General features: G+C 46.8%; 1 protein-coding gene across 1 annotated transcript in view; it reads right to left on the bottom strand.

Annotated features, from left to right (window-relative positions):
• Positions 1-22,302, bottom strand: part of INTS3 (integrator complex subunit 3) — a 38,765-nt gene extending 16,463 nt beyond the window's left edge. Inside the window, exons 1-8 of the mRNA XM_027095376.1 lie at positions 21,573-22,302; positions 13,587-13,670; positions 12,524-12,607; positions 5,917-6,030; positions 5,639-5,723; positions 4,219-4,285; positions 1,757-1,901; positions 536-665 (exon numbers count right to left, since the gene is read on the bottom strand). Coding sequence (XP_026951177.1) covers positions 536-665; positions 1,757-1,901; positions 4,219-4,285; positions 5,639-5,723; positions 5,917-6,030; positions 12,524-12,607; positions 13,587-13,670; positions 21,573-21,731 — 868 coding nt within the window. The 5' untranslated portion in view covers positions 21,732-22,302. The remainder of the gene's footprint in view (positions 1-535; positions 666-1,756; positions 1,902-4,218; positions 4,286-5,638; positions 5,724-5,916; positions 6,031-12,523; positions 12,608-13,586; positions 13,671-21,572) is intronic.
• Positions 22,303-23,508: the final 1,206 nt, after the last annotated feature.

Raw genomic sequence — 23,508 nt, 5'->3', positions numbered from 1 at the left:
TGTTTAGACCATGAGGACCCTGGGAAGGGGAAGGGAAATGTAAAGGGCCTTGCTGGCAGAGACACACAGAGACTCTTTTCCTCCCCCAAAGAGGATTTTGGCCAAGCTGGATCCTTGGAATTCAGAGGCATGAGTGCTCCTGGGGAGAAGCCTTCGCTTATAGGACAAATTCCAGCCCCTCTGCTGACTCAGTCTCACAAGCTGACCTCTGACACCCCTGACAGACTCAGTGAAGCTGGAAACCGGTCATCAGCTCCCCTCTTGAGCCAAAGAGCTGCCGGGACAGGAGGAGGAGGATCACAGCTCTCTGTCTCACTTTCTCTTAAATGACAGCTGGAGCCTGCCGAGTAGGGGCTGTCTGGGAGGGAAGCACCTGAACTGCCTGTGTGCCCTGCCGTTCCTACACCCAGCTGTGCTTGGCAGAGACTGCCCAGTCCCAAGCTTCCTCAATCTGACTGCCAACGCTCTCCTATCCACCAACCTCTGCCCTCTTGACACCACCTCTCAAGGACAGGCTGCCCCAACCCTTGCTTACCTGTGAACTGAGGACTCAAGGCCTGAGGGTTATGGATAATATCTTTCCAAAGCAGTTCAAATTCTGGTATCCTGGCAACATTCTGAAGTAGTCTTACGAGGTCTCGACCAATCATCAAACATTCCATGAACTAGATGGGGGGGACGGCAGGAAACAGGAAAGAGAATAGAAACATGGATTGTTTACCTGTTGCAGGGAGGAAGGAACAACATGTTCTAGGCAGGGGAGGAAAGAGGGTCGAAGGGGTTATACGATTTTTTCTAGAACCAAGGGTTGGCTCCAAGCTGTTCAGGGGAAGATAGCTGAAGTGGGGGACTGATATCAAGGATGAGAGGTTACTGGAAACTGCGGAAGCCCTGCTGGTTTTCACATTAATCCGTTGCCCTGTCCTCCGAGAATTGTTTCACTCCAGGTCAAGGGATACTAAGACTCAAAAAGGCTAGGGCTGGCAAGTTGAACCCCAGACATCTTACCCCAGAACTTGCTTGGTCCAACAGAACATTCCATGGTAATGGAAATGATTTCTATCTGTGCTGTCCAGAAGGATACCCATTAGCCACAGACGGCTAATGAGCACTTGAAATGTGGCTAATTCAACTAAGGAACTGAATTTAAAATTTTTATCTAATTTCAATTAATTTTTTTTTTTTAGGCCATGCTGTGTGGCATGCGGGATCTTAGTTCCCTGACCAGGGATTGAACTACGCCCTCTGCATTGGGAGAACAGAGTCTTAACCACTGGACCGCCAGGGAAGGCCCTAATTTCAATTCATTTTAATTTATATTGCCCCATGTGGCTAGCGGCCACTGCATTAGACAGCTTAACTCTAGCATCTGTCTCCCTTGGGAGATCTGACAGTGGACAATTCTCAATCCCACGTGATCCTGGCAATTACCCAGGTGGGTAGGTGGGGGAGACAACCTAACAGTGGGAACACAAGACAGCTTCTGTCTGTGGTGTGCTGTGCAACAGTGTTCATGAAGCTGACCAGGAAAATCCCTCGGATGCCAGCGTAACCGGCAGCATTCTAGGAACCAGGGCTACTCCACACTAATTTCTCCATCCTTCTATCCTCATTTGCCTTAGAGTGATGAAAAAACAACCGACCTTGAACCACCTCCATCTCTCCAACACAACACCTCTGACCCCAGGTCACCACACAGAACAGAAAGAGGTGTCCCATCCTGGGTTTCACTTCCCCACACTGTTTTTGTCCTCACCCGCTCCCGAAGCAGTGAGATGCAGAAGTCCACCTCCTTCTGCCGCAGGGCCTGCAGCTGGGCGGTCCCATGGTGGTCCACGATGAGGCGGAGGTATGTGTAAACAGCCATGGCAATGAGGATGCTGCTCTTCAATACCCATTCCCTGCAGGGAGGGAAGACACTGGCACCTGTACTCCGTCTAGACCCTCCCAATTCACCCCCACACTTGGCTCCAGTGCCTCACAGATGTTTGATGACTAACACTGGGAGTAAGTTTTTGGTTCCTTAATTGGCCACTCCTGCTGTCGTTAACTATCTTGGACTATTAACTGGCTAAGGTAGGGACAACTTCCTCCCACTCTACCAAGTGCCCGATAAAGGTTAAGTGCTAAATAAAAGCAATCTCTCTACCACGTAAGAACTTAGCTTCCAGTAAAATAATTTTGTTTGTTGACTCCGTCACTCAAACATTAACTGAGTGCCTATCGTGTGCCAAGCACTGTCGAGGTACGAGGGACAGAGACAAGCCAGAGCTTCTGCCTGGCTCAGACTACAAAGAAAAAGGTTTGGAAGTGTCCCTCAGTCAGTGGTTCGTAAAGTGTGGCCCCAGGACCTCTGGGGATTACCAAGACCCTTTCAGGACCCTGGAGATTTCAGAACACACAGTGTCAGCTTGTCATTAGCAGCCCACCATGTCACAAACCTTCCCCTGGCTTGCTCTCTAGTCACTGATCCCACACTCCCAGTCAATGAGTCACCTGCCTTAAATCATAACCTGAAAAGAAGAACGAGATTTTGGATAGCAAACCTATTTTCCCAGGAGTTTTAGACGTTCCCTGAGGAAAGGGGGAAATGAAAGAGTTGTGCGTTCCCTGCTGCTTGAAAAGGGGTGTTAAGACACAGTGGGGAGATTACAAAGACTCCAATGCTGGCTCAAAGCACCAAAACTGGGGAGCTGTCTCCCCCAAGCAAGTAGTTTTTAAGGGCTTTGGCACCCCTGCTGGAAGGCAGGGAACCAGAGGAAGAAGACAGGGAGTTTAATTAATCCAACCAGGCAACATCCTGATTCCGGAAAAGTGCTCAAGCCACCTAATTAAGAGACTCTGGCCTTTTCCTTTCACAGAATGAAAGCAGCAGCCAAGGACACAGGGATGGGTCTCCCTCCCACACCTGCTATCTTTTAATTCCATAGCCCTAGAAACACTTGGGAAGGAGTGACAGGGAAGGTGTGGAAGAGGACAGTTTTAAACTTCTAGGGACTCACTTGCATCAAAGGATGTGAGTTTTTTGGAGGGCAGGAGAAAAGGTAGGGCAGTTATCTGACACCTGTACACTAAGACTGCACTCTAACTGCCCAAATGAGCGGAATTCTGCTTTAAGGTATGGGAACAGGAGGTATCTGGCACCAGGGACAAAATGAGAAAAATCACTTTTTAGAAAGATTTGCTAGTGATGAATGTAACTGAATCCTGGGATGGGGTAATGAACAGAAAGAGAGATGAAAGTGAAACCCTCTGACCCAGGGCGTTAGGAAGGTACAGCGACCTAAGAGAAGCAGAGACCTGGTAAGAAACCACTAGGATCTCATGTGCTGTGTGCTGGTACCAAAGACGGAAGAAGTGCCGCCAGCCGCACCTGCAGCTGCGCATCCAGGCCCAGGGCACTAGGTGGCACTGCTCGGCAGACCTGGCCCAGCTTGCAAGCTCTGGCAGAGCACAGAACACAGCCACCTCTTTCACAAGTGTGAATAAGGGAGGAGGTCCATTCTTCTAAACCATCGGAAATATGGAGGTTATCAGCCCTCTCAATCACGTGACTACTCTGGTGTCCTCTCCCAGAATAGACTCTGAAATCAAGCAACAGGAAGACTGAGGCCACAGGACTCAGAGGTAGGCCTCACCCCCAAACAAGTTCATATATGGAACAGCCCTCATATTTTCTGGTCATTTACTTTGATGGGGAAGGGAAAGAATCAGCTGGAAAGCCTCATGCCCTCTGCACCACTGGTCTCAGTGGCCTCCTCACTCCCACCACCGCCTGTGCCACTTCAACAAAAGGGGGGCATGGGTAGGATGGATAGTCTTGGAAGGGAGAAAAGGGGTACCTACCAGGCCTGGGTGGCTGGCTGGCCCTACTCTGCTGAGCTCATTCTCCCCCACCTCCCCCCAAAAGATAAACATTCCATGGAGGTCTGGATCAAAAATAAACCCTTATCAGATGAAACGAGTTTTTCCTGGGCTCCGAGAGATTTTAGCAAAGACCTTCTTTCCCACTCCTTCATCCCTGAGCCATACCATGGCATTAATTCCTTCACTTGCCACAAATACACTGGTCTCTCCCTCCCCCACCTCATCCCCTCTAACCTAAGGTGTTCTTGGGCCACTAACAGTCCTCACACAACCCTTGCATCCCCATTCCCCACACTCACACCCACTGAGGCCATATCTGGCTCTTGCCCCACCCTTCACGATAGACTCTACCTCTGCTCCATCAGGATATCCAGAACACTCTCTGCCAACCAGATATTTTTTGCCGTAACATCCCCACCTGATCAAAGGGGGAGAAAACAGAGAATCAGAATGGCTCTGATTAGTGACTCAGCTAATCCAGTACACTTCTTCACCATCCTACTGGTCCATCCCTAACTGTTATCCCATCACTGATGTTCTGAGTGCTGGAAAGACTGTCTTCTGTTCTGTCACACTTTAAAGTTTCCCCCTTTGACTCCAGAGAGAAGGGAAGGGAAAGTTTGGGATTTTTCCAGAAACCAGAACTGCTACTTTTCCATAGACAGGGGGTTGGAATGGGAATACTTTGACCCCTGAAAGGGAATGTCTGGGAAGGAGATATGAAAAGCCCATGCTTGGAAAGAAAGGATGGTATTCCAGACAGGGCCTGAGAAGTGCAGGTGGCTAGCAAGAGCTGCGGTCCAGCCACTGGATGTCCCAAATCCTGTGTCAGGCTCATGACAGGCCAAGGGTTTCTTGCTTCCAGGTATCACCGTCTTGAGTGCTTGCTATGAAACTTCCTGGGGCTGAATTAAACATTCAGTAATGCCAGACCAAAGTCTTAGGATGAGAAGTGGGGACTCCCTATTTGGGAGAAGCCAAACAGGGAAGAAAGTACCAGGAGAGTGGATAAAAACAGCCAGTACAACAATGCTATGCCTTGCCCCAGGTCCTAATTTAAAAATTCCATGTTCACAGAGTCACACATCACATAGATTAAGGTTTATACACGTCACAACAGGAGCATCAATGTTGTACAAAATCCTGAAGAGGAAGCAAAGAACCAAGGGGCAATGGTGAGATAGAGAGGCAGGGTCATTTTTAAACAAACATATGTAATTTTGGGGATAGAAGTAACAGGGGCAGGCCTCTTGGATATTCAGTGGCTCAGACAGATGTCACTGATGCCAAGAAGATAACAAAACCTAAATGTCAGGGTCTGTTCTGTGACACAGTTCGTCCCTCAAACTGGCCCCAAGTGTTCAGAACATTGAGATGGAGCCAGAGAAGATGCCTGGGTTTCTGAAAGTACAGTGTGATGAGAACCAGTTATTTTGCCCTTACTTCTCTCCCCATTCCTTCCAGATTCTTCCTGATCCAATATGCTACGAAACCCCAGAGTGAGGACTGGTTACAATAGGTCAACTATTTTATACCAGGCCTCGAGTTTGGCAGGAAGGAAAAGGAGGCAAGACTTATTGCTTCAAAAGGCCCCCAGTAATTTTTCAATTTCTTTCTGCAACATACGTGACCAGAAGATGCCTGGGTCAAAAGGAAAGAGTCTAAGCAATCCAGGAATCAAGTCCCTCAGGTACTTAATCATTCTCCATTGCCTGGATTTACGCTCTGGGCTGCTCTCCTTTCTTCTTTACGTTCTTGCCATCCAACTCACCGGCAATCTGCTTCATGAATGTCATGCAAACACCATCGGCTCCCAGAACCCCACTCTTCACTAGTTCCCGTACCAACCACACCAACTAAAGGAGAGAGGAAAAGACAGATGAAGAGAAAGTCCTGTGAATTTGAGAAAAGGGCTAATCCAATCACATTAGAATTTAGGTGTACAAAAGTAGTGGTATGTTACCCCCGATTCCTCCTTCCCTTCCCCTTAGGAGAGGATCCATTCTGTTAAGTCTCTGAGCTGGATCTCTCTTTTCTTTCTGGCCTTACCTGAGTACGGCAGGTATCCTGCAACTTCAAGTACTTCTCCATAAGTATCTGGTTGATTTTATTCAGGACAATATTCATGCCGTCACGACTCACCAGAGCCAAGTCCCGGTAACACTGTGAGAAGTGAGGTTTGTGAGCAGCCAGCAAGCTGAGGACAGGCTCCTGATCCCACTCATTGTGGGCCCCCTGCCCCCTGGCCTCTCCAACTTGAATACCACCAATGCGATATGAGTGGCAATGAAAGACTTTCCACTCTGGAAGGCAGCTATGTTCACCACTGTACCACCAACGCAAAAACTTTCCACTCTGGATGCCATCCTTCCACCCCAAGCCTACCCCTTGCTCCGTCACATAGGGTGGGGAAAAGGGACTGACCTACTCTAATAAGGCAGAAAAGCCTGCTAAGAAAGGCTCCCTGTCCCCTACCTCCCTTCTTAGGAAGCGTCATACTGTTTGATGCCACCAGCTGAGCAAAACAGGTGGAGGCCATCTGCTTTTCATCTGCCAGTAAAAGGTCACTGCAGAATGGGTTTGGTTGAATAGCTTGGAAAGGATCTCAAAGAGATTTTTAGACTTGTATTGACACAGCCAGATGAAGTAAAAGGCTAGGAGTATTAAGGAAAGAGGCTTCAGAGACCATGACCCCGGAAAGAAAGGGCAGAACCAAACCAAACTTCCTTAACTAAACACCTTTCTACTTTTCTCTGGGCTGCCCTTTGCTTCTGCCAAGTATTAAAAAAGGAGGGGTTTTAAGCACACCCAACTCTGGGGGAGGTGAGGGAAAGCATGCCAATTTCCTCTGAGAGCTCTTGTTTCTCTTCCCGCTAGAGCTTTTCTCACCCTGTCTCTCGACAGAGACCAGACTCCTGGAGGACCATCTTAGGGGACCTCATTAGCAATCTCCTTAGCCTGCTGAGTTCTACGCTGTCCGGGTCTCAGCACAAAGGGTAAAATTTAGATAGGCAGTATCCCACAACCTTAGAAGGCCAGTAGCAAGGACAGCATCAACGATAATAGCAATTATAATAGGGAACATGCATTGGCGTTGTGCACAAACTTTATATTCTCTTTATTGCATTTGAATCACATAATCACCCTATTTATTAACATCTCTGTTTTTACAGATGAGGAAACAGGCACAGAGAGGTCAAAGTGATTTGCCCCAGGTCACATTAGAGATAAAAGGAAGACTCAAGTCCCAGCACTGCAACTCTACCCTCCATGCTCTTAACCACCCCATACCACCATTAGAAATAACTAAAAGGAAACGAGGCTGCTGGGGATGTAGGTAAGCGTTTAGAGTGGCTTTGTGACTACTACATTTCTAAACTCGTTCATCCTAAGCATTCAAAAGAGAAGTGCTGATATTCCTCAAGACCCCTGCTCCCTGGCCTTGGTGTGTCTAGGGACTCCTAAGAGATTAGCTATTGCTACTTCCACTTCCTCTATTGTCCTTAAGTCAAAACAATCTATCTGATAAAAATACGAACACTTAGAGATTCCCCCATGTGCCATAAACTTTTCAAACCCAAAGGAGAATTTGATTATCTTCTGAATGCATCTGCAGAAGGAGGGCTGGGAGATCAACAGTACAAGCAAGGGAACAAGAAAGAGATTAAGAGAACCCAGTGACCTACTGCCAAGTGCCGGTCAGTAAATGTGGTTCAGCCCTGGAGCCTCCCCTGGAGGAGTGAGTGACAGGATGGGCAGAGGATTGAGGGAAGCAGAGGCAGAAGGGAAACCTATGTCAGGCCAAAGATAGAGACACTACTAATCAGTAGTGGAGGAGCAGAGAGGAGAACAGAGAGGAGCCCTGTCTGTTCAAAACAAAAGCAGAAATCCCAGAAATGCAGAAGAGACCCAGGACAGGGAAGGAGGACAGCCCCTCAGGAGACACAGGGTCAGATGAAGCAAGCAGATTCTGTCTGCCTAATTCCATGCTCCATCTGGGACCTTATCAACCACAACTGCTGGTAACACATGGCAGCTCATGGTACCAGGAGTATCATATTCCTGATGCTGCAGTTGTCTCTCCAAACTCTGTGCCAGTTTGCTGCCTGGCTTGGAAGATAAGTAGATGGGGAAAAAAACTCAGTGGGAAACAGAGGAGAGGTATTCTCTCAAAAGAAAGGAGAGGTGACAGAATGGTGCTGAGGTAGCGTATCTGTCCTGTGTTGGGAGTAGTGATATTCCAGCCTAGGCTCTCATAGCCCCCAGCTTTCTTTCTGGAGCTGCCTGCTGAGAGAAGCATGAACCAAGAACTGCCAGGGCCTGGACTTGACCTTTGATGAAGAGGGAACCTGGCATCAATGTTAAACCCTTTCCTATCACCTGTATCTACTGACAGCGAGAGGCTGCACAGAAGCTAAGGCCTCCAACTTAGCCTCCCACCACATTGCAGTCCCCCAGCCAGGCCTGCTCCCAGCTATTCAGTTCAGACATCAAATAGGAAATAAACTCAAAGAATATAAACACAAGAGCTGCCAATGCAAGTTAAGAAGGTAGAACTGGAACAAGATCCATGCCATGCATGTTCCACTCTCCACCAATACCTGACTGCTCTCTCCTTAACTAAGTTCTCGTGTTTAGCTCCACCTACTAAGAAGTCCCAGAGAGCTGGTCCTAACTCTTTGAACCTGCCTGCCAGCACTGACAGCGGCTGCTCAGCTCATGCCTTCCCAGAGCAGGCTTCTGATGTGTTCAAGACTCAGTTTCCACTACCACCTTCTCCAGGATCCCCACCTCCCACCTCTCAGGCCATGGAGATGTAGGAACAGCAGAATCTCCAACCCACCCTGAGGTTTCTGTTCCAGTGACAGAATTAACTCCAAATAAACCCTTAGGAAACACTCTCCCCCTTTTTTTTTTTTTCTTTAACATCTTTATTGGAGTATAATTGCTTTACAGTGGTGTGTTAGTTTCTGCTTTACAACAAAATGAATCAGTTATATATATACGTATGTTCCCATATCTCTTCCCTCTTGCGTCTCCCTCCCTCCCACCCTCCCTATCCCACCCCTCCAGGCGGTCACAAAGCACCGAGCTGATCTCCCTGTGCTATGCGGCTGCTTCCCACTAGCTATCTACCTTACGTTTGGTAGTGTATATATATCCATGCCTCTCTCTCGCTTTGTCACAGCTTACCCTTCCCCCTCCCCATATCCTCAAGTCCATTCTCTAGTAGGTCTGTGTCTTTATTCCTGTTTTACCCCTAGGTTCTTCATGACTTTTTTTTTCTTAAATTCCATATATATGTTAGCATACGGTATTTGTCTCTCTCTTTCTGACTTACTTCACTCTGTAGGACAGACTCTAGGTCTATCCACCTCATTACAAATAGCTCAATTTCGTTTCTTTTTATGGCTGAGTAATATTCTATTGTATATATGTGCCACATCTTCTTGATCCATTCATCCAATGATGGACACTTACGTTGTTTCCATCTCCGGGCTATTGTAAATAGTGCTGCAATGAACATTTTGGTACATGACTCTTCTTGAATTATAGTTTTCTCAGGGTATATGCCCAGTAGTGGGATTGCTGGGTCATATGGTAGTTCTATTTGTAGTTTTTTAAGGAACCTCCCACTCCCCTTGTTTTAAACTGAAGCCTAAAACAATGCATTAGGATCAGTCCTCATCAGTAACTCCTACCTAAAACTTTTGCAGTACAGAAAGTACTTTGTAAGATAATCACCCTTTTAGGGAGAAGGATTAAAGCAGTAAGAGGTCACAGATTCTTCTACCATACCCTGACCTGGCTCAAGGCCTCTGAATGAGTCAGTGCCTGATAGTTCCTCACTTGCCTAAAACTGTATCCTCCTGGGCTTCCCTGGTGGCGCAGTGGTTGAGAGTCCGCCTGCCGATGCAGGGGACACGGGTTCGTGCCCCGGTCCGGAAAGATCCCACATGCCGCGGAGCGGCTGGGCCCGTGAGCCATGGCTGCTGAGCCTGCACGTCCGGAGCCTGTGCTCCGCAACGGGAGAGGCCACAACAGTGAGAGGCCCGCATACCGCAAAAAACAAAAAACAACAACAAAAAAACTGTATCCTCCTAAGTCCTGTCTCCACCCCCTTTGTCTGAAAAGGCCTGACCTGGGGGCCTGTCAGCCTAGAAGGCTCCTAGGTAGGGGATGTACTTGGAAACCTCCAGCATGTGCACATAATCCTGGTGCAGCTATCAACCAACTATGAGACCCAAGGTGAGGGCCTGGGGCCACCCTCATGGGGCTGTCATAGAGCAAAAAAAAGACAAGGTGCTCTAGTTCCTTGTCATGTCTGGATGGCCAAATTCATGACATAATAAGCATTTATAACGCATTATATTGCTTCTGCGAGGCATGAGGGATCTCCACTCCCTGACCAGGGATCGAACCTGCACCCCTTGCATTGGAAGGCGAAGTCTTAGCCACTGAACCACCAGGGAAGTCCCTGAAATGCCAATTTAACTCAACAATGTCCCAGCCCAGAAATGGCCTGGGAAACCAAGGGCATTGGTTCCCAAAGCCATTCACCAACTTGTGAATACTTGCTCCCCTACCACCCACCTCACCCCAGATCCTGCTCCAGTTGGCATCAGGAGTACAAACACATCAGGTTGCCACGCCCGTAAGTCCTTCCCCTGAGGTTAATTCCAACAGCTAGGCCAGGGGACCATAGGCATCCGTCCTTGTCCTTGGGAATGATTTTCCCTTGGTTTTCCTTGAACAAACGACAATGTGTCTGACCTCCAGGTTTCTTACAGGTACACTGGGAGTGGTTTGGGGGAAGAGAACAAAGCCACCAGTTTCACATGGCTTTTTGAGAGGATTAAATGAAATGTGTCTGGGACTTCCCTGGTGGTCCAGTGATAAAGAATCCACCTTCCAGGAGGGAAGGGGAAGCTGGGGCGAAGTGAGAGAGTAGCGCTGACATATATACACTACCAAATGTAAAATGGATGGCTAGTGGGAAGCTGCTGCATATCACAGGGAGATCAGCTCGATGCTTTGTGACAACCTAGAGGGTGGGACAGGGAGGGTGGAAAGGAGGCGCAAGAGGTAGGGGATATGGGGATATATGTATACATATAGCTGATTCACTTGTTCTGCAGCAGAAACTAACACAACATTGTAAAGCAATTATACTCCAATAAAGATATTTAAAAACAAAAAAAAAGAATCCGCCTTCCAATGCAGGGGACACAGGTTCGATCCCTGGTCTGGGAGCTAAGATCCCACATGCCGCAGGGCAACTAAGCCTGCGCGTCACAACTACTGAGCTGGAGCGCCTCAACTAGAGAAGAGAAAACCCGCATGCCACAACTAGAGAGAAGCCCGTGCACCACAACGAAGATCCCGTGTGCCGCAATGAAGACCAGACGCAGCCAAGAAAAAACAAATAAATAAATGAAATGTGTCTGGATAGAGCCGAACACAATGCTGGACCTAGAGCATGTTTGTTTCCTTCCACACTCCTTTTGTTCAAGGAAGGGGCAAGGAGAACAGTGAATTCCCCCTCTCCAAGCTCTTCTCTTGTCAGTGCCATGCAGTTAATGCCAGATACCAGACATATGTTTCTAAACCATCATGCAAGATTCAAGGACAAAGAAAGTGGAAATCTAGAGAGGCAAAAGACAGGATTTTGCTCCTTTCTTATAGAAAGAATGGAATCCAAAGAGATCATCCTGCTCAGTCCCTCGCCTCAGGAAGGACTTCTCTTAAACCATTCCACATAAAGGAGACTCCTCTATTTGTGAAGAACCCCAAACTAATTTTCATACGGTATTCCTCAGGAAGTCTGACTCCAGTGTACTCTTTTTTTTTTCCAGTGTACTCTTAATCACTACATTATTACTGCCTCACCTAACATTAAGCTGTCTTACTTATTTATTTATCTATCTACCTATCTATCTATTTATCTATTGGCTGCCCTGCGTGGCTTTCAGGAACCTGGGCCATGGCAGTGAAAGCCTGGAATCCTAACCACTAGGCCACCAGGGAACTCCCAAGCTGTCTAATTTAAATCCTACTTGCTGCAATGTTAAACCTGGTTTCTGTTCACCTGCACTGATAAAACCTGCAAACTACAAGTCACGCTCTTCCGGATAAGAACTCTCAACAGACTTGCTTATATTTGTGCTCTTCTCTGGATTAAATCCCACCTCTTTTAGCCTTGACTCATCAATCTACAATTTTTTTTTTAAGTCTTTATTGAATTTGTTACAATATTGCTTCTGTTTTATGTTTTGGTTTTTTGGCTGCCAGGCATGTGGGATCTCAGCTCCCGGCCCAGGGATCCAACCCACACCCCCTGCATTGGAAGGGGCAGTCTCAATCACTGGACTGCCGGGGAAGCCCCTAAGTCTACAATTTAAAACTCTCTAAATGCTTTTTCACTCTCACAACTGCCTTTTCTTGCCTTTTAGCTTCAGAATCTGGAAAAAGAGAAAGGACTTTAGTCAGAGTGACCAATTTACTGAGTGAAAAGGGAGTTGCAACTATATTTGGAGAACAAGATGATCTAGCCCTGGTCAAAGGGTGTGGTACTATTCCAGTTAAACCATAAGTTCTACCATATTCTCAGATCATATCTGAGAAGGGAGTGTGGGTCCAGAGAAGGGAGTCTTACCTTCTGGGCTTGGGCAGGTTCGGTGAGGACAAGCGTGAAGAGGCCCAGGCAGATTTCCTCGTGCTGTGGGGGGCCTTTGCATACCTGGGATATGAGGAAAAAAAAAACTAGCTGTCACTCACAGGAAGGAAGTTCTTGAGCACAGCTGCTCCCAGAAAATTTGGGACTCTTGAGTGACCTGCGAAGGAGAATCATCAACTCTTAAATCTGATGATTCCCTTCTTCTAAAAGTGATGGGGCATCTGTTTTAGGAGAGAGGTGGAGGGAAAGGATGGACCCATACTGCTTTCTCCAAGGCTTGATGAAGGATAGAGGCAGAAAATAAAGAGTGTTTAAAATGAGAAAAAAAAACAAAACCCTACTCCACACCTTTACCAGACCGTAACAGCCTTTAGTAGAAAGGGAGCTACAAAGAGTCACTCATGGATTAACAAGTTCACCTACCAAGTCAAGACCTTGGGCAAATCACTGAACCCCTGATATTTGTAAGGTGAAGACATAATAAGAATAATTACTACTAATAAGTAAGAAATATTTACTGAACATTCACTATGTGCCAGAAACTACTCTAAATCCTTTACATGTACTACTTTGAATCCTTTCAACCTCACAGACTGATTAAGAAATGTAAAAGATCAAATATGTGAGAATGATTTACAAAGAAAAAAGCCACCACAGAATTATGAGTTATTTTTTAAAGTTGTTATTCAAAGACACCTAAGGCTCCAACAGATGGGATTCCCACATTAAGAAAGAAAGTGAGGAGAGGTGGGTGGTGGTGGGATGAACTGGGAGATTGGGATTGACATATATACACTAATATATATAAAATAGATAACTAATAAGAACCTGCTGTATAAAAAGTACATAAATAAATAAAAGAAAGAAAGAGAGGAGTTGGGAAGCCTGGTTCAGGAAACCAAGACCTTAACTTCAACCCCCTAGTTCTTAACCACTGAAGTCTTTCCATCTTTTTTTTTTTTTTCTTTCTTTCCATCTTTTTGATCATGTCTGAAAGCTTTCAAAGAAGCAGAAATGGGTATGGGGAGAGTATTATACTCACGTAGGCATTGAGGGCATCATTGGCCTCTCTCTCTGAGACACCAGTAGTCATCGATGTCACAATGCTCATACATCTTTCCAACCTCTGTGAAGGGGTGAGAAAAAATTCAGAGTGCTCCATACCACCACCTGTGATGTATTTCTGGCCCCCAATAAAGCTTTTTAAAAATTTAAATCTCATCACGTCTCTAGACCTAACTACCAGTTTACAAGTCAAGTCACCATGAGGATATAATCAGCAAAGTCCAGAATGTATAAATCATGACAGGCTTCCTGATTTCTTTAACATTTAAATTGCAAGGAAAAAAGCAGGGAGGGAGAACCCCATGTATTAAAAGAATCTTAAGGGAATTCCCTGGCAGTCCAGTGGTTAGGATTCTGTGCTTTCACTGCGGGGGCCTGGGTTCGATCCCTGGTAGGGGAACTAAGATCCCACAAACCACGAGGTGTGGCCAAAAAAAAAAAGAGGCTTACGATTTCAACCCCTTGAATAAAATAAGAATCCATGATTCTGTGCTGATAGATAGATATGTACATACATGATAAATAAAGAAGGGAAAGCTCTTCCTTACAGTGGAATGCCAACTAAAACTGCAGAAGGAATGACAGGAATAATAATTGATTCAGGCAAATATCATCAATGAATGGTAAAACCAGAGGCAAAACTTTCACAAGAGAATATTTACATAGGTTCAAAATACTAATTACAAAGAGAAAATAACTGTAGGAAATCCTGAAGGATACCGCCTTAACCAAGTGATCAGAGTTAATATCCCAAATAACAAGACAGACTGACAGCTGACATACGCGTCTCTGATATAGTGCACTGAAAAGGCTAAACATCACTTCTATGGTTTTCTTGCCCAAAATGAATAATCTCAGTCTAATCATGAAGAAATTTTGACAACCCAAATTGAGAGAGATTTATAAGATAACTGGCCTATCAAAGTGTTTAAGGTGAGGGACAGAGATAGGACTAAGAATTAAAGAGACAGTACACCTAAATGCAATGTGTGATCCTGGACTGCTATAATGGACATAATTGGGACAAGTGGTAAAATATGAATATGTACTATAAGAGTAACGTATCGGGCTTCCCTGGTGGCGCAGTGGTTGAGAGTCCGCCTGCCGATGCAGGGGACACGGGTTTGTGCCCCGGTCCGGGAAGATCCCACGTGCTGCAGAGCAGCTGGGCCCGTGAGCCATGGCCGCTGAGCCTGCGCTCCGCAACAGGAGAGGCCACAACAGCGAGAGGCCTGCGTACCGCAAAAAAAAAAATAGAACAGGTATTATGTAACAAAGGATCCTTGTTCTTAGGAAATACTCCCAGAAGTATTTAAATCTTAAGTGGCACTGCGGCTGCAACCTACTCTCAAAACATTAAAATAATAACATGTATATAGAGAGATAATGAAAAAGCAAATGCAGCAAATGTTAACAATTGGTGAATCTGGGTGAAGAGTATATGAGAGTTCTATGTCTTACAGTTTTTCTCTAAGCTTGAAATTATTTTAAAATAGTTATTAAAAAATTAAAGGGATATATCAACTGAATGCAACAAATGTGTGATCCTTGTTTGATTACTGATCTGAAAAACCAATTATAAAAAGAATTTATGGGAATTCCCTGGTGGTCCAGTGGTTAGGACTCTGCACTTTCACTGTTGTGGGCCCAGGTTCAATCCCTGGTTGGGGAACTAAGATCCCGCAAGCCATGACACAGGGAAAAAAAAACCAAACAATAAAGCACCTGAGGAACTTAAGGAAAAAAACCTTTAAAAAAAAATTTTATGAGACAGTCAGTTTGAACAATGAGTATATTGTTACATTGAGGAATTATTGTTAATGTTTTTAGGTATGATACTGTGGCTATGTTAAAAAGAAAAAAGTCCATCTCTCACAGACATACATATGAAATATCTACAGATGAAACGATACAGCTTGGACTTGCTTCAAAATAATCCAGAGGAGACTAAAGGGAGATAAGACAAGATTGCCATGTACTGATAAGTACTGAAGCAGAGTGATGGCTCCAGGGCAATTATACTATTCTATTTTTTTATGTTTGAAATGTCCCTCCAAAAAGATAAAAACAAACTTTAAAATAAAAATGAGTGTAGGAAAGAAAAGGACTAATGAAGAACAAAAGGCCAAACTAAAACCTTCCTGGGTCTTTAGTCAAACAAAGGTGGGGAGAGCTGCATTAAAGTCCATCCAAGGACCCTTCTTAATTACAAAGGCTTAACTCTAAGACAGCATGTGCTCAACCTTCTAAGGAGATCTTAAGTCACTGATCCTGTTCCAAAGCATTTACTACTAAACACTGAGAAAATATTGACAAAATGTATCTCATTTAAGTCAGTGAGCCTCTCCATTATTACCACCTAAACTACTTCCTGAGTCTTTTAAAATTTTATCTTGAGGATTAACCCCGAAACTGTTTAAGAAAACCACTTACCAATTCCCAGTGATAATGATGCTAGCAAAACAGGGACAAAGGCAGACAATTTACCTCCCCCAATCCTAAAGGTCATCACAAAACATCTTGTTGAGAACTACCACATTGTCAAGAACCGACAAATAAGGGCAACAGGAAAGAGGTCTAGGAATGAAAGACCACCATGTTTCTCCTTTGACCATCATCCTGAGTTTGCCTACGTCCGTCCCTACCTAAGAGCAAAGCAGAACTGAGTGTTAAGACAAGGAGCTCCCATAGCCACAAAAATTCAACCTAAATTAGGCCCAAAGCCACCCAGGTTTGACATCATCACTACCCAGCATCAGGTCTGACTATCCTCCAAATTAGGTCAGATAAGCGCGCTGAGCCTTAATCAACAGCACCTGCGTACTTGTGAAAAGGAGCTGTGAGATCACAGGAAAGCTGAGCTGTAAATCTCACAACCCACCTCTCCTACGAACTCTGAGATCCATCATTACCTAGCCCAGCTCCTATATGATAGGGGGAGGGAGGAAAAAAACCTCAGGTTGTATTTTCTCTTTTTAAATCTTATCCCTCTCCTCCTCAGATAGTTATCAATGACTGGAGGACCAGTTCCTCCAGTTGCTAAATCCAGGGTGTTCTTGCTGGGAGCTCTGGGAGGCCTTGCTTATCCGGCCTGGGTTAACAAACAGTTTCAGAGTGGAGGAAGACGGTGAGCAAGCAGCAGCACAGCATCCTAAAACCCTAGATATTACTTCCTACCAAAAGGAAGAAATCTCTGTTGAATCAACAGAGATGCGAGGGAAGTCAAAAGAGCAGCTGGCTGAGGAGCCAACTGACAAGCAAGGAAGAGAGGGTCCCTCCACCACTGGCAAGCCTTAGGCTAAGTTACCTAGGTGAGTTACCTAACTTACCAAGACTTATTTAATCCTTTACTTATAATACCCTGGTTTTCTTACCTGAAAAATAGAGACAAAGCCTATATCACAAGGTTGCTCTGAGGATTAAACAAGATAACATACGTGAAAGCACCTAGCAGGTAGCCTCAGTTGAATTAGACTCTATTCCATCTGTGAAAAAGCTCAGCGATCACACAACTAAGTCCATGAGGACCAGAGAGCCCCCCAACGCCCCCTGCCACTACTGCTAATGGCATGCCCTCAAAGATCCCTGAAAACTGAGCCCTCCTACTACAGGACGTGGGTAAGTCCCTGACCAGGCTGCAAAGCTTCCTCTCCTACTTTTGCCTTCTATGAGAGAAGAGTAACGGGAGAGGGGAGGAGGCCTGATGGATGGACCCTGCACCAAGGTCCTCACACAAAGCTGGATACACAGCCCTATGGGCTGGCCTAGTTTCTAGCTGTGATGTAACACAGAGACCTTGGACTAAACCAGGTTTCTCTAGGCCCCTCCTCAATATTCTAAGCTCCACTCAGAGGCCTGAGTCAACTCTATGGGTCACTGCCCGGTCAAGAAATAAAAGTGGCCTCTTGGAACAGTGAGGCCCAGCTAAGGATGTAGAAAGTGGGAGAGTCCAGAATTTGGAGGCGTGGATAAAAGCAATGAGGAAAGAAATGTGAGGGTCAGTCCTTCCTAGGCAGTAGAAGTATATAAAAGATGCTGCTCTTCCTGAACTACAGAAACTACTTTCCCAAACAGAGATGGGAGAACTAATTACAAATCATTCAGAATGATTGAAGGACCACATCCCCTCAAAGAGGGCTGCAGGAAGCCAGATCCCTACAATCAACCAGCAGTACCCCTCTCCCCCCCAGTCTCCAGAGGCCCTTTGTAAAGATGGAATCACACACGCACCTGCCAACAACTGCTGGCAGAATGACTCTGTTCAGAGTAAGCCCTTCACAATGGCACCTCAGAGCTGAGTAAATATTTACCATCTCTAGGAGCTTCTAAAATAATTTTTCTAGTACTAAAATTACCTGACCATGGTTTCCATGACAGCGCAGTAGATGGAGTGGGGGTAGAAAGCGGGGAGGTCTTCTAGTTTGCAAGTATACACCTGAGGCTGGAGACTTAAGTCTGAGGATTGCTAACCTCTCAGTTTCCCCTCCCTCGGCCAGGTGAACATACAGTTTGTTAAAAACTGTATATTGGGCTTCCCTGGTGGCTCAGTGGTTAAGAATCTGCCTGCTAATGCAGGGGACACGGGTTCAAGCCCTGGTCTGGGAAGATCCCACATGCCGCGGAGCAGCTACGCTCGTGAGCCACAACTGCTGAGCCTGCGCATCTGGAGTCTGTGCTCCGCAACAAGAGAGGCCGTGATAGTGAGAGGCCCGCGCACCGCGATGAAGAGTGGCCCCTGCTTGCCACAACTAGAGAAAGCCCTCGCACAGAAACGAAGACCCAACACAGCAAAAATAAATTAATTAATTAATAAACTCCTACCCCCAACATGTTCCAAAAAAAAAAATCTGCCTACCAATGCAGGGGACACGGGTTTGAGCCCTGGTCTAGGAAGATCCCACATGCCGCGGAGCAACTGAGCCCGTGCGCCACAACTACTGAGCCTGCGCTCTAGAGCCGGCAAGCCACAACTACTGAAGCCTGCACGCCTAGAGCCTGTGCTCCACAACAAGAGAAGCCACTGCAATGAGAAGCCCGCGCACTGCAACGAAGAGTAGCCCCCGCTCGCCGCAACTAGAGAAAGCCTGCACGCAGCAACGAAGACCAACGCAGCTAAAAATAATTAATTAAAAAAAACCTGTATATTAAATACTGCCCCTCTACGGGAAGTCAGTGGCCTTGAGGGACTAAAATCCAAAGGCTTAAGGAAAAGAAGATATGATCTGACCTACAAAATCCCCAAGGACCCACATTAGTAAAGAACTACTGAACGAACTGGGTTCCAAGTATTCTACAACCAAGAGTCACTTTTATGTGAAATTAGGATTTAAGGGGAAAAAAATTAGAGATGACTCAAAGCCCATTCCCTGGAGAATCTTCACAGACTGGACGTGAATTACTCCTTGGAGAAAACCTGGAAGGGACATACCTCTAACCAGATGCAACCCTGAGACTTGTCCATAGCTTAAGAGGAAGTTCTAACTTGTTTGGGCCACAGCTTCTGCTTTTAGCCTGATTTCAAAGTGGACAGGGTCCTTCTCCACAGAGGAGTGACCGGGAGCTTTGAAGCCTTGTGAAACTAGGAGCTACATGTTTTAAACCCCTCCAATCTTTGGCACTATTTTCATCTCATTCCTCAAATCTGGATGGGGGTGGGCAAGAATTCCCATTCAAAGAGAAGAACAGGGCCAAAGAGAAGAAAGGATACAACAAATGCTCCCTTGGGTAGAAAAGCCACAGTCCCTGCCTGGGATGCTCTTCACCAGTGCTTCATTCTCCAGGCCTCTAAGGGGCTTTCTCATCACTCCCAGCTGTAATGACTCCAGTCTCTTCACTACCCTCGCTGGGTTTTTGTTTTTACCTTTCTTGTGAGCGTATTAACTCAGTCTTCAGATGATAAGCTCTGGAAGGCAGGCCTTGGGTCTTCCTCATTCTATTTTCCTATCAGACTCAGCACAGAGTAAGTATATATCTGGTCAGGAAGCTACTGCCTCTGTATTCCTGGGCAATAGGTGGGCCTATGCTGGAAAATAACCAAGCCAGAACAAGCTGAGATCAGTCAACACCAGGTTTTGATAACTTCCGTGTGCAGAGATCTGTGCGGAGACCCAGAGGAAGAAACCAGTAAGTCTTGACCTTAGAGACACTCTGGTCTAGTGGGAACCAAATACATGGGGTTAAAAGCAGTGGCAAGACTTGTTGGAAAATTCAAATGCAAAGAACAAAGGGCAAAGAATGAAAGAGGGGAGGCCGACACATTCTGGGAAACATCTACACCACAAAGGATATCAGAAAAAAAAAGGAGACCCTCCCTCCCCCTTCTCTCTGGAAACAGTTTAAAAGTTCACTCTCAAGACAGTCCAAAATAGCAAGAAAATAAATGCTTCCTCTCTTTTGTGGTCCCCTTCTGCCATATCATTTCGCTTACTAGCAAACGTATCACTACTCAGAAGAACAGGATGCTGTGGTACAAATTAGAGCAGGACTACCTTTCCAGCAATCAGGGTGGGGAATAAATCGTTTCGCCACCCTTGAGGTCTCTTCCCCTCTACCCAACTGGTGTAGGGATCAAAGGTAGTCAATGACTTTCTTGCTACAATTCTAGAGTTTCAGTGCTAGATAGAACACAGGGCTCAATAAATACTTTGACAGTGACAGTGGCCATTTCTAAAAACGCAGATAATTTAAATTACCAGGCAATCCTGGCAAAGTCACTTGTATTTATTTTGGGAATACATTACTTTTAGAAGTATTGTTTATGTTCCTAATTATATCTACCTTAGCTGATAAAAACAACAGCAGAAAACAAACTTTGATTCATCTAAATGCACACAGAATTATGGGGGAGAAGCATGATGGGAAGCCAGCCGGTCTGTGAACAGACACTTGCGATGGATAATTCACAAAGCTGCTATCCAGCCGCTCCTTGATTCACAAAGCTTTTTTGCATGTATGTTCCACCATCTTGTATCTGCACCAACATTTTTTTCAAATTTAAACTATGAACTCCACCTATCTGCTTGACCACCCTCTAACATCTGATACAGAGCAGTGACAAAGTCAGAAGCAGGGAAATGGCCAGTGAAGAGCCAGAGCCTAATAATTTACTCATCCTGTCCCTGGATAACCACTAAGTTGAATGCATTAGGTCTTACAAACAGTCCAGCAATCATGTCCCACTTCTGGGTCTCATATTCCTAAGTATGTCTTTTCATGTATAGCAGTGGAAAGGGATAAATGATCAACTCTGGATTGTCAGGGACAGGGCAAGAGGAACAAGTCGGGGAGGGTCGGGTCAATTATTCAGTAGTCTAAAATCCCCATTCAGGCCCACTGCATCGCCTCATCCTACCCTCTTTCTCAGCATCTATGTGTTCTCTCCTTTGTGTGTGTGCTATCTGGTTCTGAAGGAGAGTCCCCTAGGTCCCATTCACCCCGCACCTCACCCCGCTACCTAACAAAACACAACTCACTTTTCCTTAAGTCCTCACTCATTCTCAATGCCCAGTTAACATCACCGGCAATTGATGGTGTCTACATGAAGTCAATACTATCTAACGGGAAGGGTCCACGGTCTACTGCAAGCTCTTATCAGCCCCCCAGACACCTACACATACATACGTTACATCTCAACTCAATGTATGACCTAAGATGAAACAGGGTAAATATTAATAATAGCTGTGGCCTGTAATGGGAAAGGAATGTCAAAGATAAATTCAGTTGATCTGGATGCTGTATCCCTTCCTCAACACCCCCCCACCATTTTCACACTAGTAGCTGCTGTTTCGACCTGTCCAGGAAGTTGGCCCACACTTCCTCCTTCACAAGCAGGAAGTCTGTAGCAGTGTTTGTGCTGTCTTAGAAAACACGTGAAGGCCTCCTCCCCCACCCCCACCCCGTATTCGCTCCAGTTTCCCTCCTCAACCCCATTTCTTAACTCCCTTCCCCACCCCCCCACACCTACCTCCTCTAACTCATCCTTGGCATCCAAACTGGTTGCAAGTAGCAGCCTCCCCCCTCCTGGGGCTCCTGCTCCCGCTCCTCCTCCACCTCCCGCTGCTCCCGAAGCAGCTGCTGCTGCTGCTGCTGCTGCTGCCGCCCCCTTTCCCTTCTGTAACTCCATGGCTGCAGCCGGGAGACGGGAAAAGGCCAGGGAGTGGATGGATGGGAAGTCCTAGAAAGGGGGAATTGGGGATTGCCAGGGACTGGGGGGAAAGAGGGACAAGTGGGGGAGGGGAAGGAAAGGTTCCCTGGCCTCTCCACTCCTCCCTCCTCTCCGAAGGGCCGCTCCCGTGCAGGAGGCAAGGCAGACGGGCCTCCAGGTCCTGCCTCTGGAGTGGCAGTGCTGAGGAAACACCGTTAGCTCTTAAGTATGCTGGGGTAAGGGTCTGCACCCCTACAGGAAGGGTAGGAGAGGCTCTGTCCCTGAAGAAGTGGAAGAGCCCTTTCTGGCTTCTGACCCTAAGAGAAGCAGAGAAAACCCTAAGTTTCTGCCTCAGGAGGTGGGGGAAAGAGGAGTCCTGCCCCTGAAGCATGGGGTAGGAAACCTTCCTGGCTGGTGCCCCAAGGGTTGGGGAGCGAGGTTCCTTTGGTTCCGGCCCCCAGGAGTGAGGGTGAGGCAGTAAGCGCTATAGGAGGACCAGCTTCTCCCTACACCACACAGACGCGGCCATGGTGGAAGGGCGGGGGGTGGGAAGACCGAGGGCGACGGCGGGGGAGGGGGAGGAATCGTGGAGGCCCGCGCCGGAAGTGAGCAGTCGCGGTCCCTGGCCTCCGCCAATAGCGGCTTCCGCGGTGGCGCTGAGTCTCGAAGGGGTAGGCCGACGTCGGCCCGCTGGCCTTTTCCCGGGCTGCCAATGGTATTGAGCAGAAGAGAGACCGGCCTGATGGACAACCGGTGTGCCCAATAGCATCCCTCCTTTGCACTCGGGAGGCGGGACGGAACTACTTCCCGGAGGTGGGGCGGCTGTGAGAGATTATCAGGAAGGAGAGAGGCTGCGCCTGCGTGTATTAAAGCGCGTGCGCGGCACTGGCCTCCGCCCTCTTTTCCTCCCTTATTCGGAAGCTCGGGTGGGTACGGGAACCGGCCGCTGTTCCTAGGTAGCTTTGGGAAACCCGAAGGCTAGCTACGAATTGATAGTGCATTCACTATCAATTCGGAGGAAGTGGAGCCCTAACCCTTAAGCAGTCCCAGAGCAAGTGTCATCGGATGGTGTGCAGCCAGCTCCCGGAGCTAAGAGTACGTCACACAAGCCAGTGTATGCGTTCATGCAAATGCAGTTATCAGCCGGACGTTGCCAAAAAAAAAAAAAAAAAAAAAAAGTTCATGGACCCACCTGTGTACTAGAATCGTGCACTGATTCATTAGAATCGTGCATGGATTCATTATTAGAAAGGCTTCTGGAAGCCCTATATTGTCCTCCTGCCTTATCTGTGATCGTGTCAGCATTTGCCCCCAGAAGCCCAGTGTGGAAGCTTGTTTTTGACATTCATTATTTTCCTCCCGTATTCAGTCACTAAAGGCTGTTTGATTTTTTTTCTTCGAAATCTCACTGGTGGCTTCCCTGGTGGTGCAGTGGTTAAGAATCTGTCTGCCAATGCAGGGAACACGGGTTGGAGCCCTGGTCTGGGAAGACCCCACATCCCGCGGAGCAGCTCAGTGCACCAAAACTACCCAGCCTGCGCTCTAGAGCCCACAAGCCACAACTACTGATCCTGCGTGCCACAAGTACTGGAGCCCCCATGCCTACAGCCCGTGCTCTGCAACAAGAGAAGCCACCGCAATAAGCCCGCGCACCTCAATGAAGAGTAGCCCCCGCTCCACGCAACTAGATAAAGCCCACACGCAGCAACAAAGACCTAACACAGCCAAAAATTAAAAAAAAAAAAAAGAAATATCT

Source organism: Aethalodelphis obliquidens, unplaced genomic scaffold (genome assembly GCF_003676395.1).
Source record: "Aethalodelphis obliquidens isolate GAN/ISIS:26980383/991018 unplaced genomic scaffold, ASM367639v1 scaffold90, whole genome shotgun sequence".
In the NCBI taxonomy this organism is placed as follows: Eukaryota; Metazoa; Chordata; class Mammalia; order Artiodactyla; family Delphinidae; genus Aethalodelphis; species Aethalodelphis obliquidens.
This window is presented reverse-complemented; position numbering and strand designations above follow the sequence as displayed.